The sequence below is a fragment of the Pleurodeles waltl genome, chromosome 4_1, assembly GCF_031143425.1.
Source record: "Pleurodeles waltl isolate 20211129_DDA chromosome 4_1, aPleWal1.hap1.20221129, whole genome shotgun sequence".
Classification (NCBI taxonomy): domain Eukaryota; kingdom Metazoa; phylum Chordata; class Amphibia; order Caudata; family Salamandridae; genus Pleurodeles; species Pleurodeles waltl.
The window spans coordinates 133,909,093-133,934,964 of NC_090442.1; the positions used below are offsets into that span (position 1 = coordinate 133,909,093).

The 25,872-nt window shown below is 48.2% G+C and overlaps 1 protein-coding gene across 2 annotated transcripts in view; it reads right to left on the reverse strand.

The window, feature by feature from the left end:
• KDM7A (lysine demethylase 7A) overlaps positions 1-25,872 on the reverse strand; it is a 354,974-nt gene that overhangs the window by 42,220 nt on the left and 286,882 nt on the right. For both annotated transcript variants that reach the window (XM_069227885.1, XM_069227884.1), the window contains exon 18: positions 18,814-18,899. In XM_069227885.1, coding sequence (XP_069083986.1) covers positions 18,814-18,899 — 86 coding nt within the window. The remainder of the gene's footprint in view (positions 1-18,813; positions 18,900-25,872) is intronic.

Here is a 25,872-nt window from a genome sequence, read left to right on the forward strand (position 1 = left end):
GTGTGGACTTGTGTCTCCCCCGGTGCCCTACAAAACCCCCCCTGGTCTGCCCTCCGAAGACGCAGGTACTTACCTGCTGGCAGACTGGAACCGGGGCACCCCCTTCTCCATTGAAGCCTATGCGTTTTGAGCACCACTTTGACCTCTGCACCTGACCGGCCCTGAGCTGCTGGTGTGGTAACTTCGGGGTTGCTCTGAACCCCCAACGGTGGGCTACCTTGGACCCAAACTTGAACCCCATAGGTGGTTTACTTACCTGCAAAAACTAACAAACTCTTATTCCCCCCAGGAACTGTTGAAAATTGCACTGTCTAGTTTTAAAATAGCTATATGTGATTTATGTGAAAACTGTATATGCTATTTTGCCAATTCAAAGTTCCTAAAGTACCTACCTGCAATACCTTTCATTTGAAGTATTACATGTAAATCTTGACCCTGTGGTTCTTAAAATAAACTAAGAAAAGGTATTTTTCTATACAAAAACCCATTGGCCTGGAATTGTCTTTGAGTGTGTGTTCCTCATTTATTGCCTGTGTGTGTACAACAAATGCTTAACACTACTCCTTTGATAAGCCTACTGCTCGACCACACTACCACAAAATAGAGCATTAGAATTATCTCTTTTTGCCACTATCTTACCTCTAAGGGGAACCCTTGGACTCTGTGCATACTATTCCTTACTTTGAAATAGTGCATACAGAGCCAACCTCCTACAATGCGAGTATAAAGAACGTGTTGGAGAAGGCAGTGGTGGTGGACTATCCTGAGGTGAGAAAGAGCTGTGGAGATTGAGAAGTATGGAGAGGTAGTGGCTTCTTTTGTTTTTGCACCTTTGCTGGTGGTTGCACAGAGTCTAATTTCTCTTGGAAAGCCAGCTTTCTTTTGGTTTTTAAAAGAGGTGCAGTGATGATTCTTCCTGTCTCCTTATGAATATGGATTCTGGACTGTCTCTCATCCATAACCTGTAATATTGGTTCAATCTCAGTCTCTTCTTCAGAAGTCTTATGAGATTCCATGACTGGCTTTGCAATCTGTTTTAATTTTTTGGAAAGTCCTTGTTCCTCTGTATATGAGGATTTTATCGGCTCCGAGGTATTTTTTCAGTCCCGAAAAAGTAGTCGGATGTCTCTGCTCTGAAGCAGATTGCCGAATTTTCAGCTCCGAGGAATGGGGTCTTTTACTGGATTCTGAAGTGGTACTTTTAATGGATTTGCTCGACTGAGGTCGACGGAGGAGTGGCCTTTTTCAGCCCCGACCCCGAAGGACAGTCGCCAGCAGTCTTTTTTCAGGCCGAACCATGGCCTTCCAGCAGTGGTGTACCCAAGGCCTTTCAATGTTTTTTCTGCAGGGGTGTAGGGGCAAACGTACTCACATGCTGGCCAGCTGTGATGGGTCTGTCGTCTTCAGATTCCTGTTCAGAGTCTGCCTCCGATGGAGACTGCTGTCTGCGCCTGCTCTTCTTTCATGATGTTGAGATGTTTGCTGCTTTTCGACGCCATTTCGAGTATTCGGGCTCTGCGATCTCTCAGGGTCTTTTTTGATCGAAACGATCAACAGGCCTCACAATCTTCCTCCTCCTCATGGGTCTGGAGAAAGGCACAAATTACAAACAAAGTGTTGGTCTGTATAGAGGTGCTTCGCATGGCACAGAGGGCAGAATTGGAATGGAGTCCGATCCATCAGGCTTTCCACGCAGTAGGCCCGAACAGGCCCGAGTGGGGCGCACGCGCCCGAAAGGCTAAATGAAGGTGCCGACGGTACTACCGGTTCGATGCTAGATGGGAAACGCGATCTAAACAATACCAACAACGTTTTCCAAATCTAAATCTCGGAGCGAGAGGAAACCCGTCCAAACCCGACAGTGGAAAGAAAACAATCTAACAATGGAGTCGATGCCCATGTGCACTGAAACCAAGAGGAGGAGTCACTCGATCCTGTGACTCCGAAAAGACTTCAACGAAAAAAAAGAAAACTTGAGCCCAACACTAGATGTCGGAAGAGCTATGCATAGCATGTGTATCTGTGCCTACACATGCCATCGAACATATATTTACATTAATTAAATGAAAAAGATGTCCATGCAATGTATTTACATGTTTACAATATTTTGTACTATGACTACAGGCTTCCGGGGAGGAGGGAGGGCGCATGGGAATCTACAGCACCTCACGCCACAAACAGATGTCTGCTGGGTAAATAACATTTTCCGTTTGATGGCATGTGTAGCTGTAGATACACATGCTTTGCATAGAATGTAAAGCAGTCCACTCTAAATAAGCAGTGGTTAGCCTGTAGGAGTTGAAGTCGCTTCAAAAAGTGTACTAAGGACTGCCTGACCAACATTTGAGTGTTGATGAGCTAAAGCATCTACACAATAGTATTTAGTGAATGTGTATGGTGCAGACCAAGTAGTAGCTTTGCAAATATCGGCTATAGGAATGTTTCCTAAAAGGTGATAGAAACACCTTTTTTCCTGGGAGAATGTGCTTTAGGAGTTGTTGGTAATTGTCTTTTAGCTTTAAGATAACAAGACTGAATACACATGACTATTGTAGGAAGTTGGCTCTGTATGTGCTATTTCAAAGTAAGGAATAGCATGCACAGAGTCCAAGGGTTCCCCTTAGAGGTAAGATAGTGGCAAAAAGAGATAATACTAGTGCTCTATTTTGTGGTAGTGTGGTCGAGCAGTAGGCTTATCCAAGGAGTAGTGTTAAGCATTTGTTGTACATACACATAGACAATAAATGAGGTACACACACTCAGAGACAAATCCAGCCAATAGGTTTTTATATAGAAAAATATATTTTCTTAGTTTATTTTAAGAACCACAGGTTCAAATTCTACATGTAATATCTCATTCGAAAGGTATTGCAGGTAAGTACTTTAGGAACTTCAAATCATCAAAATTGCATGTATACTTTTCAAGTTATTCACAAATAGCGGTTTTAAAAGTGGACACAGTGCAATTTTCACAGTTCCTAGGGGAGGTAAGTATTTGTTAGGTTAACCAGGTAAGTAAGACACTTACAGGGCTTAGTTCTTGGTCCAAGGTAGCCCACCATTGGGGGTTCAGAGCAACCCCAAAGTCACCACACCAGCAGCTCAGGGCCGGTCAGGTGCAGAGTTCAAAGTGGTGCCCAAAACACATAGGCTAGAATGGAGAGAAGGGGGTGCCCCGGTTCCGGTCTGCTTGCAGGTAAGTACCCGCGTCTTCGGAGGGCAGACCAGGGGGGTTTTGTAGGGCACCGGGGGGGACACAAGCCCACACAGAAATTTCACCCTCAGCAGCGCGGGGGCGGCCGGGTGCAGTGTAGAAACAAGCGTCGGGTTTGTAATGGAAGTCAATGGGAGATCTAGGGATCTCTTCAGCGCTGCAGGCAGGCAAGGGGGGGTTCCTCGGGGAAACCTCCACTTGATCAAGGGAGAGGGACTCCTGGGGGTCACTCCTCCAGTGAAAGTCCGGTCCTTCAGGTCCTGGGGGCTGCGGGTGCAGGGTCTCTCCCAGGTGTCGGGACTTAGGATTCAAAGAGTCGCGGTCAGGGGAAGCCTCGGGATTCCCTCTGCAGGCGGCGCTGTGGGGGCTCAGGGGGGACAGGTTTTTGTACTCACAGTCTTAGAGTAGTCCTGGGGTCCCTCCTGAGGTGTTGGATCGCCACCAGCCGAGTCAGGGTCGCCGGGTGCAGTGTTGCAAGTCTCACGCTTCTTGCGGGGAGCTTGCAGGGTTCTTTAAAGCTGCTGGAAACAAAGTTGCAGCTTTTCTTGGAGCAGGTCCGCTGTCCTCGGGAGTTTCTTGTCTTTTCGAAGCCGGGGCAGTCCTCAGAGGATGTCGAGGTCGCTGGTCCCTTTGGAAGGCGTCGCTGGAGCAGGATCTTTGGAAGGCAGGAGACAGGCCGGTGAGTTTCTGGAGCCAAGGCAGTTGTCGTCTTCTGGTCTTCCTCTGCAGGGGTTTTCAGCTAGGCAGTCCTTCTTCTTGTAGTTGCAGGAATCTAATTTTCTAGGGTTCAGGGTAGCCCTTAAATACTAAATTTAAGGGCGTGTTTAGGTCTGGGGGGTTAGTAGCCAATGGCTACTAGCCCTGAGGGTGGGTACACCCTCTTTGTGCCTCCTCCCAAGGGGAGGGGGTCACAATCCTAACCCTATTGGGGGAATCCTCCATCTGCAAGATGGAGGATTTCTAAAAGTCAGAGTCACCTCAGCTCAGGACACCTTAGGGGCTGTCCTGACTGGCCAGTGACTCCTCCTTGTTGCTTTCTTTGTTCCCTCCAGCCTTGCCGCCAAAAGTGGGGGCCGTGGCCGGAGGGGGCGGGCAACTCCACTAAGCTGGAGTGCCCTGCTGGGCTGTGACAAAGGGGTGAGCCTTTGAGGCTCACCGCCAGGTGTTACAGCTCCTGCCTGGGGGAGGTGTTAGCATCTCCACCCAGTGCAGGCTTTGTTACTGGCCTCAGAGTGACAAAGGCACTCTCCCCATGGGGCCAGCAACATGTCTCTGGTGTGGCAGGCTGCTGGAACTAGTCAGCCTACACAGATAGTCGGTTAAGTTTCAGGGGGCACCTCTAAGGTGCCCTCTGTGGTGTATTTTACAATAAAATGTACACTGGCATCAGTGTGCATTTATTGTGCTGAGAAGTTTGATACCAAACTTCCCAGTTTTCAGTGTAGCCATTATGGTGCTGTGGAGTTCGTGTTTGACAGACTCCCAGACCATATACTCTTATGGCTACCCTGCACTTACAATGTCTAAGGTTTTGTTTAGACACTGTAGGGGTACCATGCTCATGCACTGGTACCCTCACCTATGGTATAGTGCACCCTGCCTTAGGGCTGTAAGGCCTGCTAGAGGGGTGTCTTACCTATACTGCATAGGCAGTGAGAGGCTGGCATGGCACCCTGAGGGGAGTGCCATGTCGACTTACTCGTTTTGTCCTCACTAGCACACACAAGCTGGCAAGCAGTGTGTCTGTGCTGAGTGAGAGGTCTCCAGGGTGGCATAAGACATGCTGCAGCCCTTAGAGACCTTCCTTGGCATCAGGGCCCTTGGTACTAGAAGTACCAGTTACAAGGGACTTATCTGGATGCCAGGGTCTGCCAATTGTGGATACAAAAGTACAGGTTAGGGAAAGAACACTGGTGCTGGGGCCTGGTTAGCAGGCCTCAGCACACTTTCAATTGTAAACATAGCATCAGCAAAGGCAAAAAGTCAGGGGGCAACCATGCCAAGGAGGCATTTCCTTACACAACCCCCCCCCAAACGAAAGAGGATGAGACTAACCTTTCCCAAGAGAGTCTTCATTTTCTAAGTGGAAGAACCTGGAAAGGCCATCTGCATTGGCATGGGCAGTCCCAGGTCTGTGTTCCACTATAAAGTCCATTCCCTGTAGGGAGATGGACCACCTCAACAGTTTAGGATTTTCACCTTTCATTTGCATCAGCCATTTGAGAGGTCTGTGGTCAGTTTGAACTAGGAAGTGAGTCCCAAAGAGGTATGGTCTCAGCTTCTTCAGGGACCAAACCACAGCAAAGGCCTCCCTCTCAATGGCACTCCAACGCTGCTCCCTGGGGAGTAACCTCCTGCTAATGAAAGCAACAGGTTGGTCAAGGCCATCATCATTTGTTTGGGACAAAACTGCCCCTATCCCATGTTCAGAGGCATCAGTCTGCACAATGAACTGCTTAGAATAATCTGGAGCTTTTAGCACTGGTGCTGAGCACATTGCTTGTTTCAGGGTGTCAAAGGCCTGTTGGCATTCCACAGTCCAGTTCACTTTCTTGGGCATTTTCTTGGAGGTGAGTTCAGTGAGGGCTGTCACAATGGATCCATATCCCTTCACAAACCTCCTGTAATACCCAGTCAAGCCAAGGAATGCCCTGACTTGAGTCTGGGTTTTTGGAGCTACCCAGTCCAGAATAGTCTGGATCTTGGGTTGGAGTGGCTGAACTTGGCCTCCACCTACAAGGTGTCCCAAGTAAACCACAGTTCCCTGCCCTATCTGGCATTTGGATGCCTTGATAGAGAGGCCTGCAGATTGCAGAGCCTTCAAAACCTTCTTCAGGTGGACCAGGTGATCCTGCCAGGTGGAGCTAAAGACAGCAATATCATCAAGATAAGCTGTGCTAAAGGACTCCAAGCCAGCAAGGACTTGATTCACCAACCTTTGGAAGGTGGCAGGGGCATTCTTTAAACCAAAGGGCATAACAGTAAACTGATAATGCCCATCAGGTGTGGAGAATGCTGTTTTCTCTTTTGCTCCAGGTGCCATTTTTATTTGCCAGTACCCTGCTGTCAAGTCAAAGGTACTTAAGAATTTGGCAGCACCTAATTTGTCTATGAGCTCATCAGCTCTTGGAATTGGATGAGCATCTGTCTTGGTGACAGAATTGAGCCCTCTGTAGTCCACACAAAACCTCATCTCTTTCTTTCCATCTTTGGTGTGAGGTTTGGGGACTAAGACCACTGGGCTAGCCCAGGGGCTGTCAGAGCGCTCAATTACTCCCAATTCCAGCATCTTGTGGACTTCCACCTTGATGGTTTCCTTAACATGGTCAGATTGTCTAAAGATTTTGTTCTTGACAGGCATGCTGTCTCCTGTGTCCACATCATGGGTACACAGGTGTGTCTGACCAGGGGTTAAGGAGAAGAGTTCAGGAAACTGTTGTAGGACTCTCCTACAATCAGCTTGCTGTTGGCCAGAGAGGGTGTCTGAGTAGATCACTCCATCTACTGTGCCATCTTTTGGGTCTGATGACAGAAGATCAGGGAGAGGTTCACTCTCTGCCTCCTGATCCTCATCTGTTACCATTAACAGATTGACATCAGCCCTGTCGTGGAAGAGCTTAAGGCGGTTTACATGGATCACCCTCTTGGGGCTCCTGCTTGTGCCCAGGTCCACCAGGTAGGTGACCTGACTCTTCCTTTCTAGTACTGGGTAAGGGCCACTCCATTTGTCCTGGAGTGCCCTGGGAGCCACAGGCTCCAGAACCCAGACTTTCTGCCCTGGTTGGAACTCAACCAGTGCAGCCTTTTGGTCATACCAAAACTTCTGGAGCTGTTGGCTGGCCTCAAGGTTTTTGGTTGCCTTTTCCATGTACTCTGCCATTCTAGAGCGAAGGCCAAGTACATAGTCCACTATGTCCTGTTTAGGCTCATGGAGAGGTCTCTCCCAGCCTTCTTTAACAAGGGCAAGTGGTCCCCTTACAGGATGACCAAACAGAAGTTCAAAGGGTGAGAATCCTACTCCCTTCTGTGGCACCTCTCTGTAAGCGAAAAGCAGACATGGCAAGAGGACATCCCATCTCCTTTTGAGTTTTTCTGGGAGCCCCATGATCATGCCTTTTAATGTCTTGTTGAATCTCTCAACCAAGCCATTAGTTTGTGGATGGTATGGTGTAGTGAATTTATAAGTCACTCCACACTCATTCCACATGTGCTTTAGGTATGCTGACATGAAGTTGGTACCTCTGTCAGACACCACCTCCTTAGGGAAACCCACTCTGGTAAAGATACCAATGAGGGCCTTGGCTACTGCAGGGGCAGTAGTCGACCTAAGGGGAATAGCTTCAGGATACCTGGTAGCATGATCCACTACTACCAGGATATACATATTTCGTGAGGCTGTGGGAGGTTCTAGTGGACCAACTATGTCCACACCCACTCTTTCAAAGGGCACCCCCACCACTGGAAGTGGAATGAGGGGGGCCTTTGGATGCCCACCTGTCTTACCACTGGCTTGACAGGTGGGGCAGGAGAGGCAAAACTCCTTAACCATGTTGGACATATTGGGCCAGTAGAAGTGGTTGACTAACCTCTCCCACGTCTTGGTTTGTCCCAAATGTCCAGCAAGGGGAATGTCATGGGCCAATGTTAGGATGAACTTCCTGAACAGCTGAGGCACTACCACTCTCCTAGTGGCACCAGGTTTGGGGTCTCTGGCCTCAGTGTACAGGAGTCCATCTTCCCAATAGACCCTATGCGTTCCATTTTTCTTGCCTTTGGACTCTTCAGCAGCTTGCTGCCTAAGGCCTTCAAGAGAGGGACAGGTTTCTTGTCCCTTACACAGCTCCTCCCTTGAGGGTCCCCCTGGGCCTAAGAGCTCAACCTGATAAGGTTCAAGCTCCAAAGGCTCAGTTCCCTCAGAGGGCAGAACTTCTTCCTGAGAAGAGAGGTTCCCTTTCTTCTGCTGTGTTGCAGTTGGTTTCCCAACTGACTTTCCTTTCCTCTTGGTAGGCTGGGCCATTCTTCCAGACTCCAGCTCTACTTGTTCACCCTGTGCCTTGCACTGTGCTCTTGTTTTCACACACACCAGTTCAGGGATACCCAGCATTGCTGCATGGGTTTTTAGTTCTACCTCAGCCCATGCTGAGGACTCCAGGTCATTTCCAAGCAGACAGTCCACTGGGATATTTGAGGAGACCACCACCTGTTTCAGGCCATTGACCCCTCCCCATTCTAAAGTAACCATTGCCATGGGATGTACTTTTCTCTGATTGTCAGCGTTGGTGACTGTGTAAGTTTTTCCAGTCAGGTATTGGCCAGGGGAAACCAGTTTCTCTGTCACCATGGTGACACTGGCACCTGTATCCCTCAGGCCCTCTATTCTAGTCCCATTAATTAAGAGTTGCTGTCTGTATTTTTGCATGTTAGGCAGCCAGACAGCTAGTGTGGCTAAATCCACCCCACCCTCAGAAACTAGAGTAGCTTCAGTGTGGACCCTGATTTGCTCTGGGCACACTGTTGATCCCACTTGGAGACTAGCCATACCAGTGTTACCTGGATGGGAGTTTGGAGTGGAACCTTTCTTGGGACAGGCCTTGTCTCCAGTTTGGTGTCCATGCTGTTTACAGCTATGACACCAGGCCTTTTTGGGATCAAAGTTTTTACCCTTGTACCCATTGTTTTGTGAAGAGGCTCTGGGCCCACCCTCCTGTGCAGGTTTTTGGGGGCCTGTAGAAGACTCTTTACTATTTTTAGTTTTGGTTGTCTCATCACCCTTCCCCTGGGGAGTCTTTGTGACCCCTTTCTTTTGGTCACCCCCTGTTGAAGTCTTGGACACCCTTGTCTTGACCCAATGGTCCGCCTTCTTTCCCAATTCTTGGGGAGAAATTGGTCCTAGGTCTACCAGATGCTGATGCAGTTTATCATTGAAACAATTACTTAACGGGTGTTCTTTCACAAATAAATTGTACAGCCCATCATAATTACTTACACCACTGCCTTGAATCCAACCATCTAGTGTTTTCACTGAGTAGTCAACAAAGTCAACCCAGGTCTGGCTCGAGGATTTTTGAGCCCCCCTGAACCTAATCCTGTACTCCTCAGTGGAGAATCCAAAGCCCTCAATCAGGGTACCCTTCATGAGGTCATAAGATTCTGCATCTTTTCCAGAGAGTGTGAGGAGTCTATCCCTACACTTTCCAGTGAACATTTCCCAAAGGAGAGCACCCCAGTGAGATCTGTTCACTTTTCTGGTTACACAAGCCCTCTCAAAAGCTGTGAACCATTTGGTGATGTCATCACCATCTTCATATTTTGTCACAATCCCTTTGGGGATTTTTAACATGTCAGGAGAATCTCTGACCCTATTTATATTGCTGCCACCATTGATGGGTCCTAGGCCCATCTCTTGTCTTTCCCTTTCTATGGCTAGGAGCTGTCTCTCTAAAGCCAATCTTTTGGCCATCCTGGCTAACAGGAGGTCATCTTCACTGAGAGCATCCTCAGCGATTTCAGAAATGTGGGACCCTCCTGTGAGGGACTCACTATTTCTGACTAACACAGTTGGAGACAGGACTTGAGGGGTCCTGTTCTCCCTATTTAGGACTGGAGGAGGGACATTGGCCTCCAAGTCACTAATTTCTTCCTCTGTGAGGTCATCATCAGAGGGGTTGGCTTTTTCAAACTCTGCCAACAGCTCCTGGAGCTGAATTTTGGTAGGTCTGGAGCCAATGGTTATTTTCTTTATATTACAGAGAGACCTTAGCTCCCTCATCTTAAGATGGAGGTAAGGTGTGGTGTCGAGTTCCACCACCTGCATCTCTGTATCAGACATTATTCTGCTAAGAGTTGGAATACTTTTTTAAGAATCTAAAACTGTTTCTAGAATCTAATTCAAACTTTTAACAAACTTTTAAACTCTAAAAAGACAATGCTAAACAGGGACTTAACACACAAGGCCCTAGCAGGACTTTTAAGAATTTAGAAAACTTTCAAATTGCAAAAATGAATTTCTAATGACAATTTTGGAATTTGTCGTGTGATCAGGTATTGGCTGAGTAGTCCAGCAAATGCAAAGTCTTGTATCCCACCGCTGATCCACCAATGTAGGAAGTTGGCTCTGTATGTGCTATTTCAAAGTAAGGAATAGCATGCACAGAGTCCAAGGGTTCCCCTTAGAGGTAAGATAGTGGCAAAAAGAGATAATACTAGTGCTCTATTTTGTGGTAGTGTGGTCGAGCAGTAGGCTTATCCAAGGAGTAGTGTTAAGCATTTGTTGTACATACACATAGACAATAAATGAGGTACACACACTCAGAGACAAATCCAGCCAATAGGTTTTTATATAGAAAAATATATTTTCTTAGTTTATTTTAAGAACCACAGGTTCAAATTCTACATGTAATATCTCATTCGAAAGGTATTGCAGGTAAGTACTTTAGGAACTTCAAATCATCAAAATTGCATGTATACTTTTCAAGTTATTCACAAATAGCGGTTTTAAAAGTGGACACAGTGCAATTTTCACAGTTCCTAGGGGAGGTAAGTATTTGTTAGGTTAACCAGGTAAGTAAGACACTTACAGGGCTTAGTTCTTGGTCCAAGGTAGCCCACCGTTGGGGGTTCAGAGCAACCCCAAAGTCACCACACCAGCAGCTCAGGGCCGGTCAGGTGCAGAGTTCAAAGTGGTGCCCAAAACACATAGGCTAGAATGGAGAGAAGGGGGTGCCCCGGTTCCGGTCTGCTTGCAGGTAAGTACCCGCGTCTTCGGAGGGCAGACCAGGGGGGTTTTGTAGGGCACCGGGGGGGACACAAGCCCACACAGAAATTTCACCCTCAGCAGCGCGGGGGCGGCCGGGTGCAGTGTAGAAACAAGCGTCGGGTTTGTAATGGAAGTCAATGGGAGATCTAGGGATCTCTTCAGCGCTGCAGGCAGGCAAGGGGGGGGTTCCTCGGGGAAACCTCCACTTGATCAAGGGAGAGGGACTCCTGGGGGTCACTCCTCCAGTGAAAGTCCGGTCCTTCAGGTCCTGGGGGCTGCGGGTGCAGGGTCTCTCCCAGGTGTCGGGACTTAGGATTCAAAGAGTCGCGGTCAGGGGAAGCCTCGGGATTCCCTCTGCAGGCGGCGCTGTGGGGGCTCAGGGGGGACAGGTTTTTGTACTCGCAGTCTTAGAGTAGTCCTGGGGTCCCTCCTGAGGTGTTGGATCGCCACCAGCCGAGTCAGGGTCGCCGGGTGCAGTGTTGCAAGTCTCACGCTTCTTGCGGGGAGCTTGCAGGGTTCTTTAAAGCTGCTGGAAACAAAGTTGCAGCTTTTCTTGGAGCAGGTCCGCTGTCCTCGGGAGTTTCTTGTCTTTTCGAAGCCGGGGCAGTCCTCAGAGGATGTCGAGGTCGCTGGTCCCTTTGGAAGGCGTCGCTGGAGCAGGATCTTTGGAAGGCAGGAGACAGGCCGGTGAGTTTCTGGAGCCAAGGCAGTTGTCGTCTTCTGGTCTTCCTCTGCAGGGGTTTTCAGCTAGGCAGTCCTTCTTCTTGTAGTTGCAGGAATCTAATTTTCTAGGGTTCAGGGTAGCCCTTAAATACTAAATTTAAGGGCGTGTTTAGGTCTGGGGGGTTAGTAGCCAATGGCTACTAGCCCTGAGGGTGGGTACACCCTCTTTGTGCCTCCTCCCAAGGGGAGGGGGTCACAATCCTAACCCTATTGGGGGAATCCTCCATCTGCAAGATGGAGGATTTCTAAAAGTCAGAGTCACCTCAGCTCAGGACACCTTAGGGGCTGTCCTGACTGGCCAGTGACTCCTCCTTGTTGCTTTCTTTGTTCCCTCCAGCCTTGCCGCCAAAAGTGGGGGCCGTGGCCGGAGGGGGCGGGCAACTCCACTAAGCTGGAGTGCCCTGCTGGGCTGTGACAAAGGGGTGAGCCTTTGAGGCTCACCGCCAGGTGTTACAGCTCCTGCCTGGGGGAGGTGTTAGCATCTCCACCCAGTGCAGGCTTTGTTACTGGCCTCAGAGTGACAAAGGCACTCTCCCCATGGGGCCAGCAACATGTCTCTGGTGTGGCAGGCTGCTGGAACTAGTCAGCCTACACAGATAGTCGGTTAAGTTTCAGGGGGCACCTCTAAGGTGCCCTCTGTGGTGTATTTTACAATAAAATGTACACTGGCATCAGTGTGTATTTATTGTGCTGAGAAGTTTGATACCAAACTTCCCAGTTTTCAGTGTAGCCATTATGGTGCTGTGGAGTTCGTGTTTGACAGACTCCCAGACCATATACTCTTATGGCTACCCTGCACTTACAATGTCTAAGGTTTTGTTTAGACACTGTAGGGGTACCATGCTCATGCACTGGTACCCTCACCTATGGTATAGTGCACCCTGCCTTAGGGCTGTAAGGCCTGCTAGAGGGGTGTCTTACCTATACTGCATAGGCAGTGAGAGGCTGGCATGGCACCCTGAGGGGAGTGCCATGTCGACTTACTCGTTTTGTCCTCACTAGCACACACAAGCTGGCAAGCAGTGTGTCTGTGCTGAGTGAGAGGTCTCCAGGGTGGCATAAGACATGCTGCAGCCCTTAGAGACCTTCCTTGGCATCAGGGCCCTTGGTACTAGAAGTACCAGTTACAAGGGACTTATCTGGATGCCAGGGTCTGCCAATTGTGGATACAAAAGTACAGGTTAGGGAAAGAACACTGGTGCTGGGGCCTGGTTAGCAGGCCTCAGCACACTTTCAATTGTAAACATATCAGCAAAGGCAAAAAGTCAGGGGGCAACCATGCCAAGGAGGCATTTCCTTACAACTATCCATCTAGCTAATCCATTCTTTGGAACTGGATTATCTTTGTGAGGCATTGAAAAAGCTACAAAAAGTTGTTTTGATTTTCTAAAACTTTTTGTCCAGTCAATGCAACACATAAGAGCTCTTTTAACAATGTGTATGGAGAGCTCTTTCAGCAACCGAGTCTGGTTGTGGGAAAAGACAAGCAACTCAAATGGTGAAATTACTTTGGGTAGGAATTTATAGTTTGTCCTAAGAACTAGTTTATCTTTATGTACTTGGAAAAATGGTTCTTCTAAAGTGAACGTTTGTATTTGACTTCATTTTCTTAGTGAAGGTATAGCTACCAAAAAAATGCAACTTTCCATGAAAGAAACTGCAAAGAGCAAGAACGTGTGGGTTCAAATGGTAGACCCATAAGTCTAGTAAGGACAATGTTATGGCTCCATACTGGAGCTAGAGGATCACTAGGTGGAATACCTCTTAAGTCCTTACATAAATGCCTTAATATTAAGAATTTTAAACAAAGAAATATGTTTTCTGTTTTGGAGATAAGCAGCTATAGCTGCTATGTGAAGTCTAATAGATGAGTATGCTAACTTTGCTTTTTGTAAATGTACCAAATAATAAACTGTCTTGTTCCGACGGTTTGAGTGGATCAATGTTTTTAGGCTGACAGTAATGTACAACATGTTTCCATCTAGCAGCATAACACGGACTGGTTGTAGGTCTGCATGCCTTTTTAAGAACGTCCATACATTTAGGAGGACGTTGTAGAAACCCAAACTCTGACTTCAGGAGCCATATCACAGGACTTAGTGTCTTGGGGTCTGGATGTCCTGATTTGACCTCTGTTTTGATTCAAAAGGTCTGTTCTGTTCGGAAGTTTGTGATGGGGAACCATAGACAGATCCAACAGTGTTGTGTACCAAGGTTGACATGCCCATGTGGGAGTTACAAGGATCATGGTGAGCGATGTTTATTTCAGTTTGCGTACCAGAAATGGAATGAGTGGGAGAGGCGGAAAATCAGAAGCAAATATCCTTGACTAATTCATCCACAGAGCATTGCCCTTGGACTGAAGGTGTGGGTATCTGGATGTGAAATTTCGGCATTTTGAGTTTTCTACTGTGGCAAAGAGATCTAATTCTGGAATTTCCCAGAGGCGAAAGTATTGGTGATGTACTTGTGGGTGAATTATCCGCCCACCCTCCACGTTTCTGCAGACAATACATTGCTGTCATATTGTCTATACAGACTAACACCACTTCGTGAGAGATGTGTCAGGAATGCTTGGAGTGTTCGGAAGACTGCTAGCAACTCCAGATAGTTCAAGTGATAAGTCTTTTGAATGGAATCCCATTTCCCTTGTACGGTAAGGTTGTTGAGGTGTACTCCCCAATTCATCTGTGATGCATCTGTCCATCACTTCAAGGAGAGGCTCTACAGAAGACGTCTCCTCAGAGGAAACTGTAGAACCTTTGCCCAATTTAGCTTTCGAAACCTGAGATGGAATGCTTTTTTCGAACCGAAAATATTGGCGCCTAAGTAGATGGTAATAGTTTCTTCAGCTCCAAAATGGTTGTTTCCAATTTTCGACTCGATCCTGAAACAGATTGGGATGCAGGTGCCTGTTTGGTCAGTGCCGAAGGCATTTAGGTATTTGTTAATTTCAGTGCCAAACCAGAGAGTGGGGCATTTAAATGTATTTTCCGGATCCTACCATGGACCGAGGGCAGTGGAGGACCAACGACCAAGTTAGAAGTTGTAGGAAGTTGGCTCTGTATGTGCTATTTCAAAGTAAGGAATAGCATGCACAGAGTCCAAGGGTTCCCCTTAGAGGTAAAATAGTGGTAAAAAGAGATAATACTAATGCTCTATTTTGTGGTAGTGTGGTCGAGCAGTAGGCTTATCCAAGGAGTAGTGTTAAGCATTTGTTGTACATACACATAGACAATAAATGAGGTACACACACTCAGAGACAAATCCAGCCAATAGGTTTTGTTATAGAAAAATATCTTTTCTTAGTTTATTTTAAGAACCACAGGTTCAAATTTAACATGTAATATCTTGTTTGAAAGGTATTGCAGGTAAGTACATTAGGAACGTTGAATCATTTCAATTGCATGTATACTTTTCAAGTTATTGACAAATAGCTATTTCAAAAGTGGACACTTAGTGCAATTTTCACAGTTCCTGGGGGAGGTAAGTTTTTGTTAGTTTTACCAGGTAAGTAAGACACTTACAGGGTTCAGTTCTTGGTCCAAGGTAGCCCACCGTTGGGGGTTCAGAGCAACCCCAAAGTCACCACACCAGCAGCTCAGGGCCGGTCAGGTGCAGAGTTCAAAGTGGTGCCCAAAACGCATAGGCTAGAATGGAGAGAAGGGGGTGCCCCGGTTCCGGTCTGCTTGCAGGTAAGTACCCGCGTCTTCAGAGGGCAGACCAGGGGGGTTTTGTAGGGCACCGGGGGGGACACAAGCCCACACAGAAATTTCACCCTCAGCAGCGCGGGGGCGGCCGGGTGCAGTGTGGAAACAAGCGTCGGGTTCGCAATGTTAGTCAATGAGAGATCAACGGATCTCTTCAGCGCTGCAGGCAGGCAAGGGGGGGCTTCCTCGGGGAAACCTCCACTTGGGCAAGGGAGAGGGACTCCTGGGGGTCACTTCTCCAGTGAAAGTCCGGTCCGTCAGGTCCTGGGGGCTGCGGGTGCAGGGTCTTTTCCAGGCATCGGGACTTAGGTTTCAGAGAGTCGCGGTCAGGGGAAGCCTCGGGATTCCCTCTGCAGGCGGCGCTGTGGGGGCTCAGGGGGGACAGGTTTTGGTACTCACAGTCGTAGAGTAGTCCGGGGGTCCTCCCTGAGGTGTTGGTTCTCCACCAGCCGAGTCGGGGTCGCCTGGTGCAGTGTTGCAAGTCTCACGCTTCTTGCGGGGAGTTGCAGGGTTCTTTAAAGTTGCTTCTTTGGATAAAGTTGCAGTCTTTTTGGAGCAGGTCCGCTGTCCTCTGGAGTTTCTTGTCGTCGTCGAAGCAGGGCAGTCCTCAGAGGATTCAGAGGTCGCTGGTCCCTTTGGAAGGCGTCGCTGGAGCAGAGTTCTTTGGAAGGCAGGAGACAGGCCGGTGAGTTTCTGGAGCCAAGGCAGTTGTTGTCTTCTGGTCTTCCTCTGCAGGGGTTTTCAGCTAGGCAGTCCTTCTTCTTCTTGTTGCAGGAATCTAATTTTCTAGGGTTCAGGGTAGCCCTTAAATACTAAATTTAAGGGCGTGTTTAGGTCTGGGGGGTTAGTAGCCAATGGCTACTAGCCCTGAGGGTGGGCACACCCTCTTTGTGCCTCCTCCCAAGGGGAGGGGGTCACAATCCTAACCCTATTGGGGGAATCCTCCATCTGCAAGATGGAGGATTTCTAAAAGTTAGAGTCACCTCAGCTCAGGACACCTTAGGGGCTGTCCTGACTGGCCAGTGACTCCCCCTTGTTATTCTCATTATTTTCTCCGGCCTTGCCGCCAAAAGTGGGGGCCGGGGCCGGAGGGGGCGGGCAACTCCACTAGCTGGAGTGTCCTGCGGTGCTGTGACAAAGGGGTGAGCCTTTGAGGCTCACCGCCAGGTGTTACAGCTCCTGCCTGGGGGAGGTGTTAGCATCTCCACCCAGTGCAGGCTTTGTTACTGGCCTCAGAGTGACAAAGGCACTCTCCCCATGGGGCCAGCAACATGTCTCTAGTGTGGCAGGCTGCTGGAACTAGTCAGCCTACACAGACAGTCGGTTAAGTTTCAGGGGGCACCTCTAAGGTGCCCTCTGGGGTGTATTTTGCAATAAAATGTACACTGGCATCAGTGTACATTAATTGTGCTGAGAAGTTTGATACCAAACTTCCCAGTTTTCAGTGTAGCCATTATGGTGCTGTGGAGTTCGAGTTTGACAAACTCCCAGACCATATACTCTTATGGCTACCCTGCACTTACAATGTCTAAGGTTTTGTTTAGACACTGTAGGGGTACCATGCTCATGCACTGGTACCCTCACCTATGGTATAGTGCACCCTGCCTTAGGGCTGTAAGGCCTGCTAGAGGGGTGACTGACCTATACTTGCATAGGCAGTGAGAGGCTGGCATGGCACCCTGAGGGGAGTGCCATGTCGACTTACTCGTTTTGTTCTCACTAGCACACACAAGCTGGCAAGCAGGGTGTCTGTGCTGAGTGAGAGGTCTCCAGGGTGGCATAAGACATGCTGCAGCCCTTAGAGACCTTCCTTGGCATCAGGGCCCTTGGTACTAGAAGTACCAGTTACAAGGGACTTATCTGGATGCCAGGGTCTGCCAATTGTGGATACAAAAGTACAGGTTAGGGAAAGAACACTGGTGCTGGGGCCTGGTTAGCAGGCCTCAGCACACTTTCAATTGTAAACATAGCATCAGCAAAGGCAAAAAGTCAGGGGGCAACCATGCCAAGGAGGCATTTCCTTACAGAAGTCTTTTTAAAAGTCTTTACTTGTTGCGATGTTGCTGATGTACTCAAATACTGCGCCGCTGGGGTGGATTGACTCTTGATGTCCGAATCTTGGTCCGACTTGGAGTCTCGAATCGAAAAGGCTGCCTGGTGTCCAAGGTATCCAAAGATGTCAGGTGTGTTATCTGTTTTTTACACCATTTCTAAGCGACGCGATCTTCAGTCCTGGAGGGTCTTCTTGGGTCAAAAAGATCTACAGGCATCGCATGTCTCCTCTGTGATCCAGAAACTGACACAAATTACACACCAAATGTTGATCCGTGTACGGAAACCTGAGTAACATCAAGGGCAGAACTGAAATGGAGTACGTTTCATTAGCCCATCATTCTCGGACTACAGTTGTCGAAGTAGGCCAAAGAAGGGTGTGGACACCCCTGAAGGTGTTAAATCGACCCAGACGATAAAATTAGATCGACTAGTAAAAGTATGGAATACGTGATCGAAAACTATACTGACGTGGATATAAAGATGGAATTTAAAGGTCCAACGATACCGAACAGAGATTTGCCAGAGCGAGCGGAAACACGTCCGAACCCGACGGCAGAGAGAAAACAATCTAACAAAGAACTCTATGCCCATGCACACGATCACAGAGGAGTCACTCGATCTCGGGACTCGAAAGATTCTTAAAAAAAAAAAACTTGTAACACTCCGAGCCCAACACTAGATGGCGGACTTGTGCAAAGCATAGGTATCTCCAGCTACTCATGCCATTAAAAAAAAAAGTAGCTCCAAAAAGAGGAGCCGTAGAAGCACAGAGGGACACAAGTACTTAGTCCATGCTGCAGTGCAAGGACAAACGCAAGAGATATGATGCGGATGCACACAAGTTGTGCCAAATACAAAAGAAGCCAATGCGAGCTACGCTAAAGTTAACCAACGGTAAGCCTACGGGCAGGCTGTAGACCACTAACTAAACAACATGCCTTGGAGAGAAAGCTTGGAAATGTCCACTGCTAGATGGCAGAAGTATACAGAGCATACATTTGCACATGCTACACATGCTATTTTACCAAATCTTTCAAAGGTAAACCACAATATGTCAAAATACACCATATAATTTGATCTTTTAGATCTTTTACTGCCACAGTCCGCCCCATCTATAATTTATACTGATGCTTAGATGGGAGGTCCAAAAAGACATTTGGTCACTTTTCTGCTATCCTAGTGACACAAGTTTCAGAATAATCGCTGTACCATTAATGTTCCTCTTCAATAGGCTGGTAAAATGGGATTACGTGGATATAACTGAAAAACCTATAGCTGGGTGGACACAGGAGAGCGTTAGAAGAACTCAACGTCCCAGGGCATAATCAGTCTGAAAAAAAAAATATATATCTCACCTGTGGGATTAGTCTAGAAGCTGCCTCCATCTGCCTGATCCATACAGACGTCACTTCAGGCACCAGCTCCTCCTTCGCATGACCCTCTGAAAAGAAAAACAAAATTAAAGTGAGATGACTGTTAAAAGGGCTGCAAGCAGAGTTTGTAGCATTATCTTCAAACAGAACTGGAATCTGGACCATTTTTAGGCAACAAGTCTCATGTTCCTGCTGTTCTTGTACTAATGAACGTTTGAGCCAATACATACAGTGCAGTAACCAGACTTCTGGGACATGCGAGTGATTTCAAGCAGAGGGTCTCACATGTGATAAATGTCAATATTAGAACCACAGAGTTTGATACAACCTGTCTGCCCAAAGCACACTGATGGGTTGTGATCATTTACTCTTGGCATACAGGACAACCTAACAGAATAACCACATTATTTGAGCAGAAATGAACTGGGGTGAAGCTCTTTGACAACATGCACCTCTGCAGCAGTACCAAGGAAAACAGTCCAATAAGTTGCCACATAGCCTGCCGTTTTAGCACATTATACCTCATTTCATTTCAGTGTCCATGAGAGGAACCAAGAGGTCTGCCTACATGCACAACTCCACTAAGCAACTTACAATTAGGTGGATGTTCCACTGTATGAAGGCATACAGACACTGAGCACTACGTGCTCCACTAAACTGTGATCGAACCTGGACTTAACCGCTATTATCACTGACTGCACTTGCTCACAATATAATAGAACAAGGGCATCCCCTATCCAGACCTACTGTTCACCATGGTCCTTTGCAGTATTAATCAGAGCTAGGAAGTTCAATGAATGACACTACTGTTGTATCAAAGAACCAGGGTACAAAGCGTGATAAACTAAAAAAAAAAGGGGGCGGGGTGTCTCACCATGCAGATTTACTACACTGAATTGCACACAGCATTCTCGGTCATCAGCATTGCTGGCAGACACCAAATCCAAATTTACCAAAGGAAGCAAAAACCACTTCTCTCACCCTCAATGCTTCTCCACATACTAGACATACAGAGATAGGGAAGACAGCTAACATCCCATTATACAGTTAATTTCACAGCACTCTCAGAATTCCACAGACCTACTGTAAGGAAATGCCTCCTTGGCATGGTTGCCCCCTGACTTTTTGCCTTTGCTGATGCTATGTTTACAATTGAAAGTGTGCTGAGGCCTGCTAACCAGGCCCCAGCACCAGTGTTCTTTCCCTAACCTGTACTTTTGTATCCACAATTGGCAGACCCTGGCATCCAGATAAGTCCCTTGTAACTGGTACTTCTAGTACCAAGGGCCCTGATGCCAAGGAAGGTCTCTAAGGGATGCAGCATGTCTTATGCCACCCTGGAGACCTCTCACTCAGCACAGACACACTGCTTGCCAGCTTGTGTGTGCTAGTGAGGACAAAACGAGTAAGTCGACATGGCACTCCCCTCAGGGTGCCATGCCAGCCTCTCACTGCCTATGCAGTATAGGTAAGACACCCCTCTAGCAGGCCTTACAGCCCTAAGGCAGGGTGCACTATACCATAGGTGAGGGTACCAGTGCATGAGCATGGTACCCCTACAGTGTCTAAACAAAACCTTAGACATTGTAAGTGCAGGGTAGCCATAAGAGTATATGGTCTGGGAGTCTGTCAAACACGAACTCCACAGCACCATAATGGCTACACTGAAAACTGGGAAGTTTGGTATCAAACTTCTCAGCACAATAAATGCACACTGATGCCAGTGTACATTTTATTGTAAAATACACCACAGAGGGCACCTTAGAGGTGCCCCCTGAAACTTAACCGACTATCTGTGTAGGCCGACTAGTTTTAGCAGCCTGCCACAAACCGAGACATGTTGCTGGCCCCATGGGGAGAGTGCCTTTGTCACTCTGAGGCCAGTAACAAAGCCTGCACTGGGTGGAGATGCTAACACCTCTCCCAGGCAGGAATTGTCACACCTGGCGGTGAGCCTCAAAGGCTCACCTCCTTTGTGCCAACCCAGCAGGACACTCCAGCTAGTGGAGTTGCCCGCCCCCTCCGGCCAGGCCCCACTTTTGGCGGCAAGGCCGGAGAAAATAATGAGAATAACAAGGAGGAGTCACTGGCCAGTCAGGACAGCCCCTAAGGTGTCCTGAGCTGAGGTGACTCTAACTTTTAGAAATCCTCCATCTTGCAGATGGAGGATTCCCCCAATAGGGTTAGGATTGTGACCCCCTCCCCTTGGGAGGAGGCACAAAGAGGGTGTACCCACCCTCAGGGCTAGTAGCCATTGGCTACTAACCCCCCAGACCTAAACACGCCCTTAAATTTAGTATTTAAGGGCTACCCTGAACCCTAGAAAATCAGATTCCTGCAACTACAAGAAGAAGGACTGCCTAGCTGAAAAACCCCTGCAGAGGAAGACCAGAAGACGACAACTGCCTTGGCTCCAGAAACTCACCGGCCTGTCTCCTGCCTTCCAAAGATCCTGCTCCAGCGACGCCTTCCAAAGGGACCAGCGACCTCGACATCCTCTGAGGACTGCCCCTGCTTCGAAAAGACAAGAAACTCCCGAGGACAGCGGACCTGCTCCAAGAAAAGCTGCAACTTTGTTTCCAGCAGCTTTAAAGAACCCTGCAAGCTCCCCGCAAGAAGCGTGAGACTTGCCACACTGCACCCGGCGACCCCGACTCGGCTGGTGGAGATCCGACGCCTCAGGAGGGACCCCAGGACTACTCTGATACTGTGAGTACCAAAACCTGTCCCCCCTGAGCCCCCACAGCGCCGCCTGCAGAGGGAATCCCGAGGCTTCCCCTGACCGCGACTCCTTGAATCCAAAGTCCCGACACCTGGGAGAGACCCTGCACCCGCAGCCCCCAGGACCTGAAGGACCGGACTTTCACTGGAGGAGTGACCCCCAGGAGTCCCTCTCCCTTGACCAAGTGGAGGTTTCCCCGAGGAACCCCCCCCTTGCCTGCCTGCAGCGCTGAAGAGATCCCTAGATCTCCCATTGACTTCCATTACAAACCCGACGCTTGTTTCTACACTGCACCCGGCCGCCCCCGCGCCGCTGAGGGTGAAATTTCTGTGTGGACTTGTGTCCCCCCCGGTGCCCTACAAAACCCCCCTGGTCTGCCCTCCGAAGACGCGGGTACTTACCTGCAAGCAGACCGGAACCGGGGCACCCCCTTCTCTCCATTCTAGCCTATGTGTTTTGGGCACCACTTTGGACTCTGCACCTGACCGGCCCTGAGCTGCTGGTGTGGTGACTTTGGGGTTGCTCTGAACCCCCAACGGTGGGCTACCTTGGACCAAGAACTGAGCCCTGTAAGTGTCTTACTTACCTGGTTAATCTAACAAATACTTACCTCCCCTAGGAACTGTGAAAATTGCACTAAGTGTCCACTTTTAAAACCGCTATTTGTCAATAACTTGAAAAGTATACATGCAATTTTGATGATTTGAAGTTCCTAGAGTACTTACCTGCAATACCTTTCGAATGAGCTATTACATGTAGAATTTGAACCTGTGGTTCTTAAAATAAACTAAGAAAAGATATTTTTCTATATAAAAACCTATTGGCTGGATTTGTCTCTGAGTGTGTGTACCTCATTTATTGTCTATGTGTATGTACAACAAATGCTTAACACTACTCCTTGGATAAGCCTACTGCTCGACCACACTACCACAAAATAGAGCATTAGTATTATCTATTTTTACCACTATTTTACCTCTAAGGGGAACCCTTGGACTCTGTGCATGCTATTCCTTACTTTGAAATAGCACATACAGAGCCAACTTCCTACATTGGTGGATCAGCGGTGGGGTACAAGACTTTGCATTTGCTGGACTACTCAGCCAATACCTGATCACACGACAAATTCCAAAATTGTCATTAGAAATTGATTTTTGCAATTTGAAAAGTTTTCTAAATTCTTAAAAGACCTGCTAGGGCCTTGTGTTAGATCCTGTTTAGCATTTCTTTTAGAGTTTAAAAGTTTGTTAGAAGTTTGAATTAGATTCTAGAACCAGTTTTAGTTTCTTAAAAAGTATTCCAACTTTTAGAAGCATAATGTCTAGCACAGATGTGAATGTGGTGGAACTCGACACCACACCTTACCTCCATCTACAGATGAGAGAGCTAAGGTCACTCTGTAAACTAAAGAAAATAGCAATGGGCCCCAAACCTACCAAAGTACAGCTCCAGGAGCTTTTGGCAGAGTTTGAAAAGGCCAACCCCTCTGAGGATGGCAACTCAGAGGATGAAGATAGTGACTTGGAGGGAAATTCCCCCCCTCCAGTCCTACTTAGGGAGAGCAGGGCTTCTCAAGCCCTGACTCCACAAATAATAGTCAGAGATGCTGGTTCCCTCACAGGAGGGACCAACAACTCTGAAATCACTGAGGATAACTCCAGTGAAGAGGACATCCAGTTAGCCAGGATGGCCAAAAGATTGGCTTTGGAAAGACAGATCCTAGCCATAGAGAGGGAAAGACAAGAGATGGGCCTAGGACCCATCAATGGTGGCAGCAATATAAATAGGGTCAGAGATTCTCCTGACATGTTGAAAATCCCCAAAGGGATTGTAACTAAATATGAAGATGGTGATGACATCACCAAATGGTTCACAGCTTTTGAGAGGGCTTGTGTAACCAGAAAAGTGAACAAATCTCACTGGGGTGCTCTCCTTTGGGAAATGTTCACAGGAAAGTGTAGGGATAGACTCCTCACACTCTCTGGACAAGATGCAGAATCTTATGACCTCATGAAGGGTACCCTGATTGAGGGCTTTGGATTCTCCACTGAGGAGTACAGGATTAGGTTCAGGGGGGCTCAAAAATCCTCGAGCCAGACCTGGGTTGACTTTGTTGACTACTCAGTGAAAACACTAGATGGTTGGATTCAAGGCAGTGGTGTAAGTAATTATGATGGGCTGTACAATTTATTTGTGAAAGAACACCTGTTAAGTAATTGTTTCAATGATAAACTGCATCAGCATCTGGTAGACCTAGGACCAATTTCTCCCCAAGAATTGGGAAAGAAGGCGGACCATTGGGTCAAGACAAGGGTGTCCAAGACTTCAACAGGGGGTGACCAAAAGAAAGGGGTCACAAAGACTCCCCAGCAGAAGGGTGATGAGACAACCAAAACTAAAAATAGTAAAGAGTCTTCTACAGGCCCCCAAAAACCTGCACAGGAGGGTGGGCCCAGAGCCTCTTCACAAAACAATGGGTACAAGGGTAAAAACTTTGATCCCAAAAAGGCCTGGTGTCATAGCTGTAAACAGCATGGACACCAAACTGGAGACAAGGCCTGTCCCAAGAAAGGTTCCACTCCAAACTCCCATCCAGGTAACACTGGTATGGCTAGTCTCCAAGTGGGATCAACAGTGTGCCCAGAGCAAATCAGGGTCCACACTGAAGCTACTCTAGTTTCTGAGGGTGGGGTGGATTTAGCCACACTAGCTGTCTGGCCGCCTAACATGCAAAAATACAGACAGCAACTCTTAATTAATGGGACTAGAATAGAGGGCCTGAGGGATACAGGTGCCAGTGTCACCATGGTGACAGAGAAACTGGTTTCCCCTGGCCAATACCTGACTGGAAAAACTTACACAGTCACCAACACTGACAATCAGAGAAAAGTACATCCCATGGCAATGGTTACTTTAGAATGGGGAGGGGTCAATGGCCTGAAACAGGTGGTGGTCTCCTCAAATATCCCAGTGGACTGTCTGCTTGGAAATGACCTGGAGTCCTCAGCATGGGCTGAGGTAGAACTAAAAACCCATGCAGCAATGCTGGGTATCCCTGAACTGGTGTGTGTGAAAACCAGAGCACAGTGCAAGGCACGGGGTGAACAAGTAGAGCTGGAGTCTGGAAGAATGGCCCAGCCTACCAAGAGAAAAGGAAAGTCAGTTGGGAAACCAACTGCAACACAGCAAAAGAAAGGGAACCTCTCTTCTCAGGAAGAAGTTCTGCCCTCTGAGGGAACTGAGCCTTTGGAGCTTGAACCTTATCAGGTTGAGCTCTTAGGCCCAGGGGGACCCTCAAGGGAAGAGCTGTGTAAGGGACAAGAAACCTGTCCCTCTCTTGAAGGCCTTAGGCAGCAAGCTGCTGAAGAGTCCAAAGGCAAGAAAAATGGAACACATAGGGTCTATTGGGAAGATGGGCTCCTGTACACTGAGGCCAGAGACCCCAAACCTGGTGCCACTAGGAGAGTGGTAGTGCCTCAGCTGTTCAGAGGGTTCATCCTAACATTGGCCCATGACATTCCCCTTGCTGGACATTTGGGACAAACCAAGACGTGGGAGAGGTTAGTCAACCACTTCTACTGGCCCAATATGTCCAACATGGTTAAGGAGTTTTGCCTCTCCTGCCCCACCTGTCAAGCCAGTGGTAAGACAGGTGGGCATCCAAAGGCCCCCCTCATTCCACTTCCAGTGGTGGGGGTGCCCTTTGAAAGAGTGGGTGTGGACATAGTTGGTCCACTGGAACCTCCCACAGCCTCAGGAAATATGTATATCCTGGTAGTAGTGGATCATGCTACCAGGTATCCTGAGGCTATTCCCCTTAGGTCGACTACTGCCCCTGCAGTAGCCAAGGCCCTCATTGGTATCTTTACCAGAGTGGGTTTCCCTAAGGAGGTGGTGTCTGTAAGGAAATGCCTCCTTGGCATGGTTGCCCCCTGACTTTTTGCCTTTGCTGATGCTATGTTTACAATTGAAAGTGTGCTGAGGCCTGCTAACCAGGCCCCAGCACCAGTGTTCTTTCCCTAACCTGTACTTTTGTATCCACAATTGGCAGACCCTGGCATCCAGATAAGTCCCTTGTAACTGGTACTTCTAGTACCAAGGGCCCTGATGCCAAGGAAGGTCTCTAAGGGCTGCAGCATGTCTTATGCCACCCTGGAGACCTCTCACTCAGCACAGACACACTGCTTGCCAGCTTGTGTGTGCTAGTGAGGACAAAACGAGTAAATCGACATGGCACTCCCCTCAGGGTGCCATGCCAGCCTCTCACTGCCTATGCAGTATAGGTAAGACACCCCTCTAGCAGGCCTTACAGCCCTAAGGCA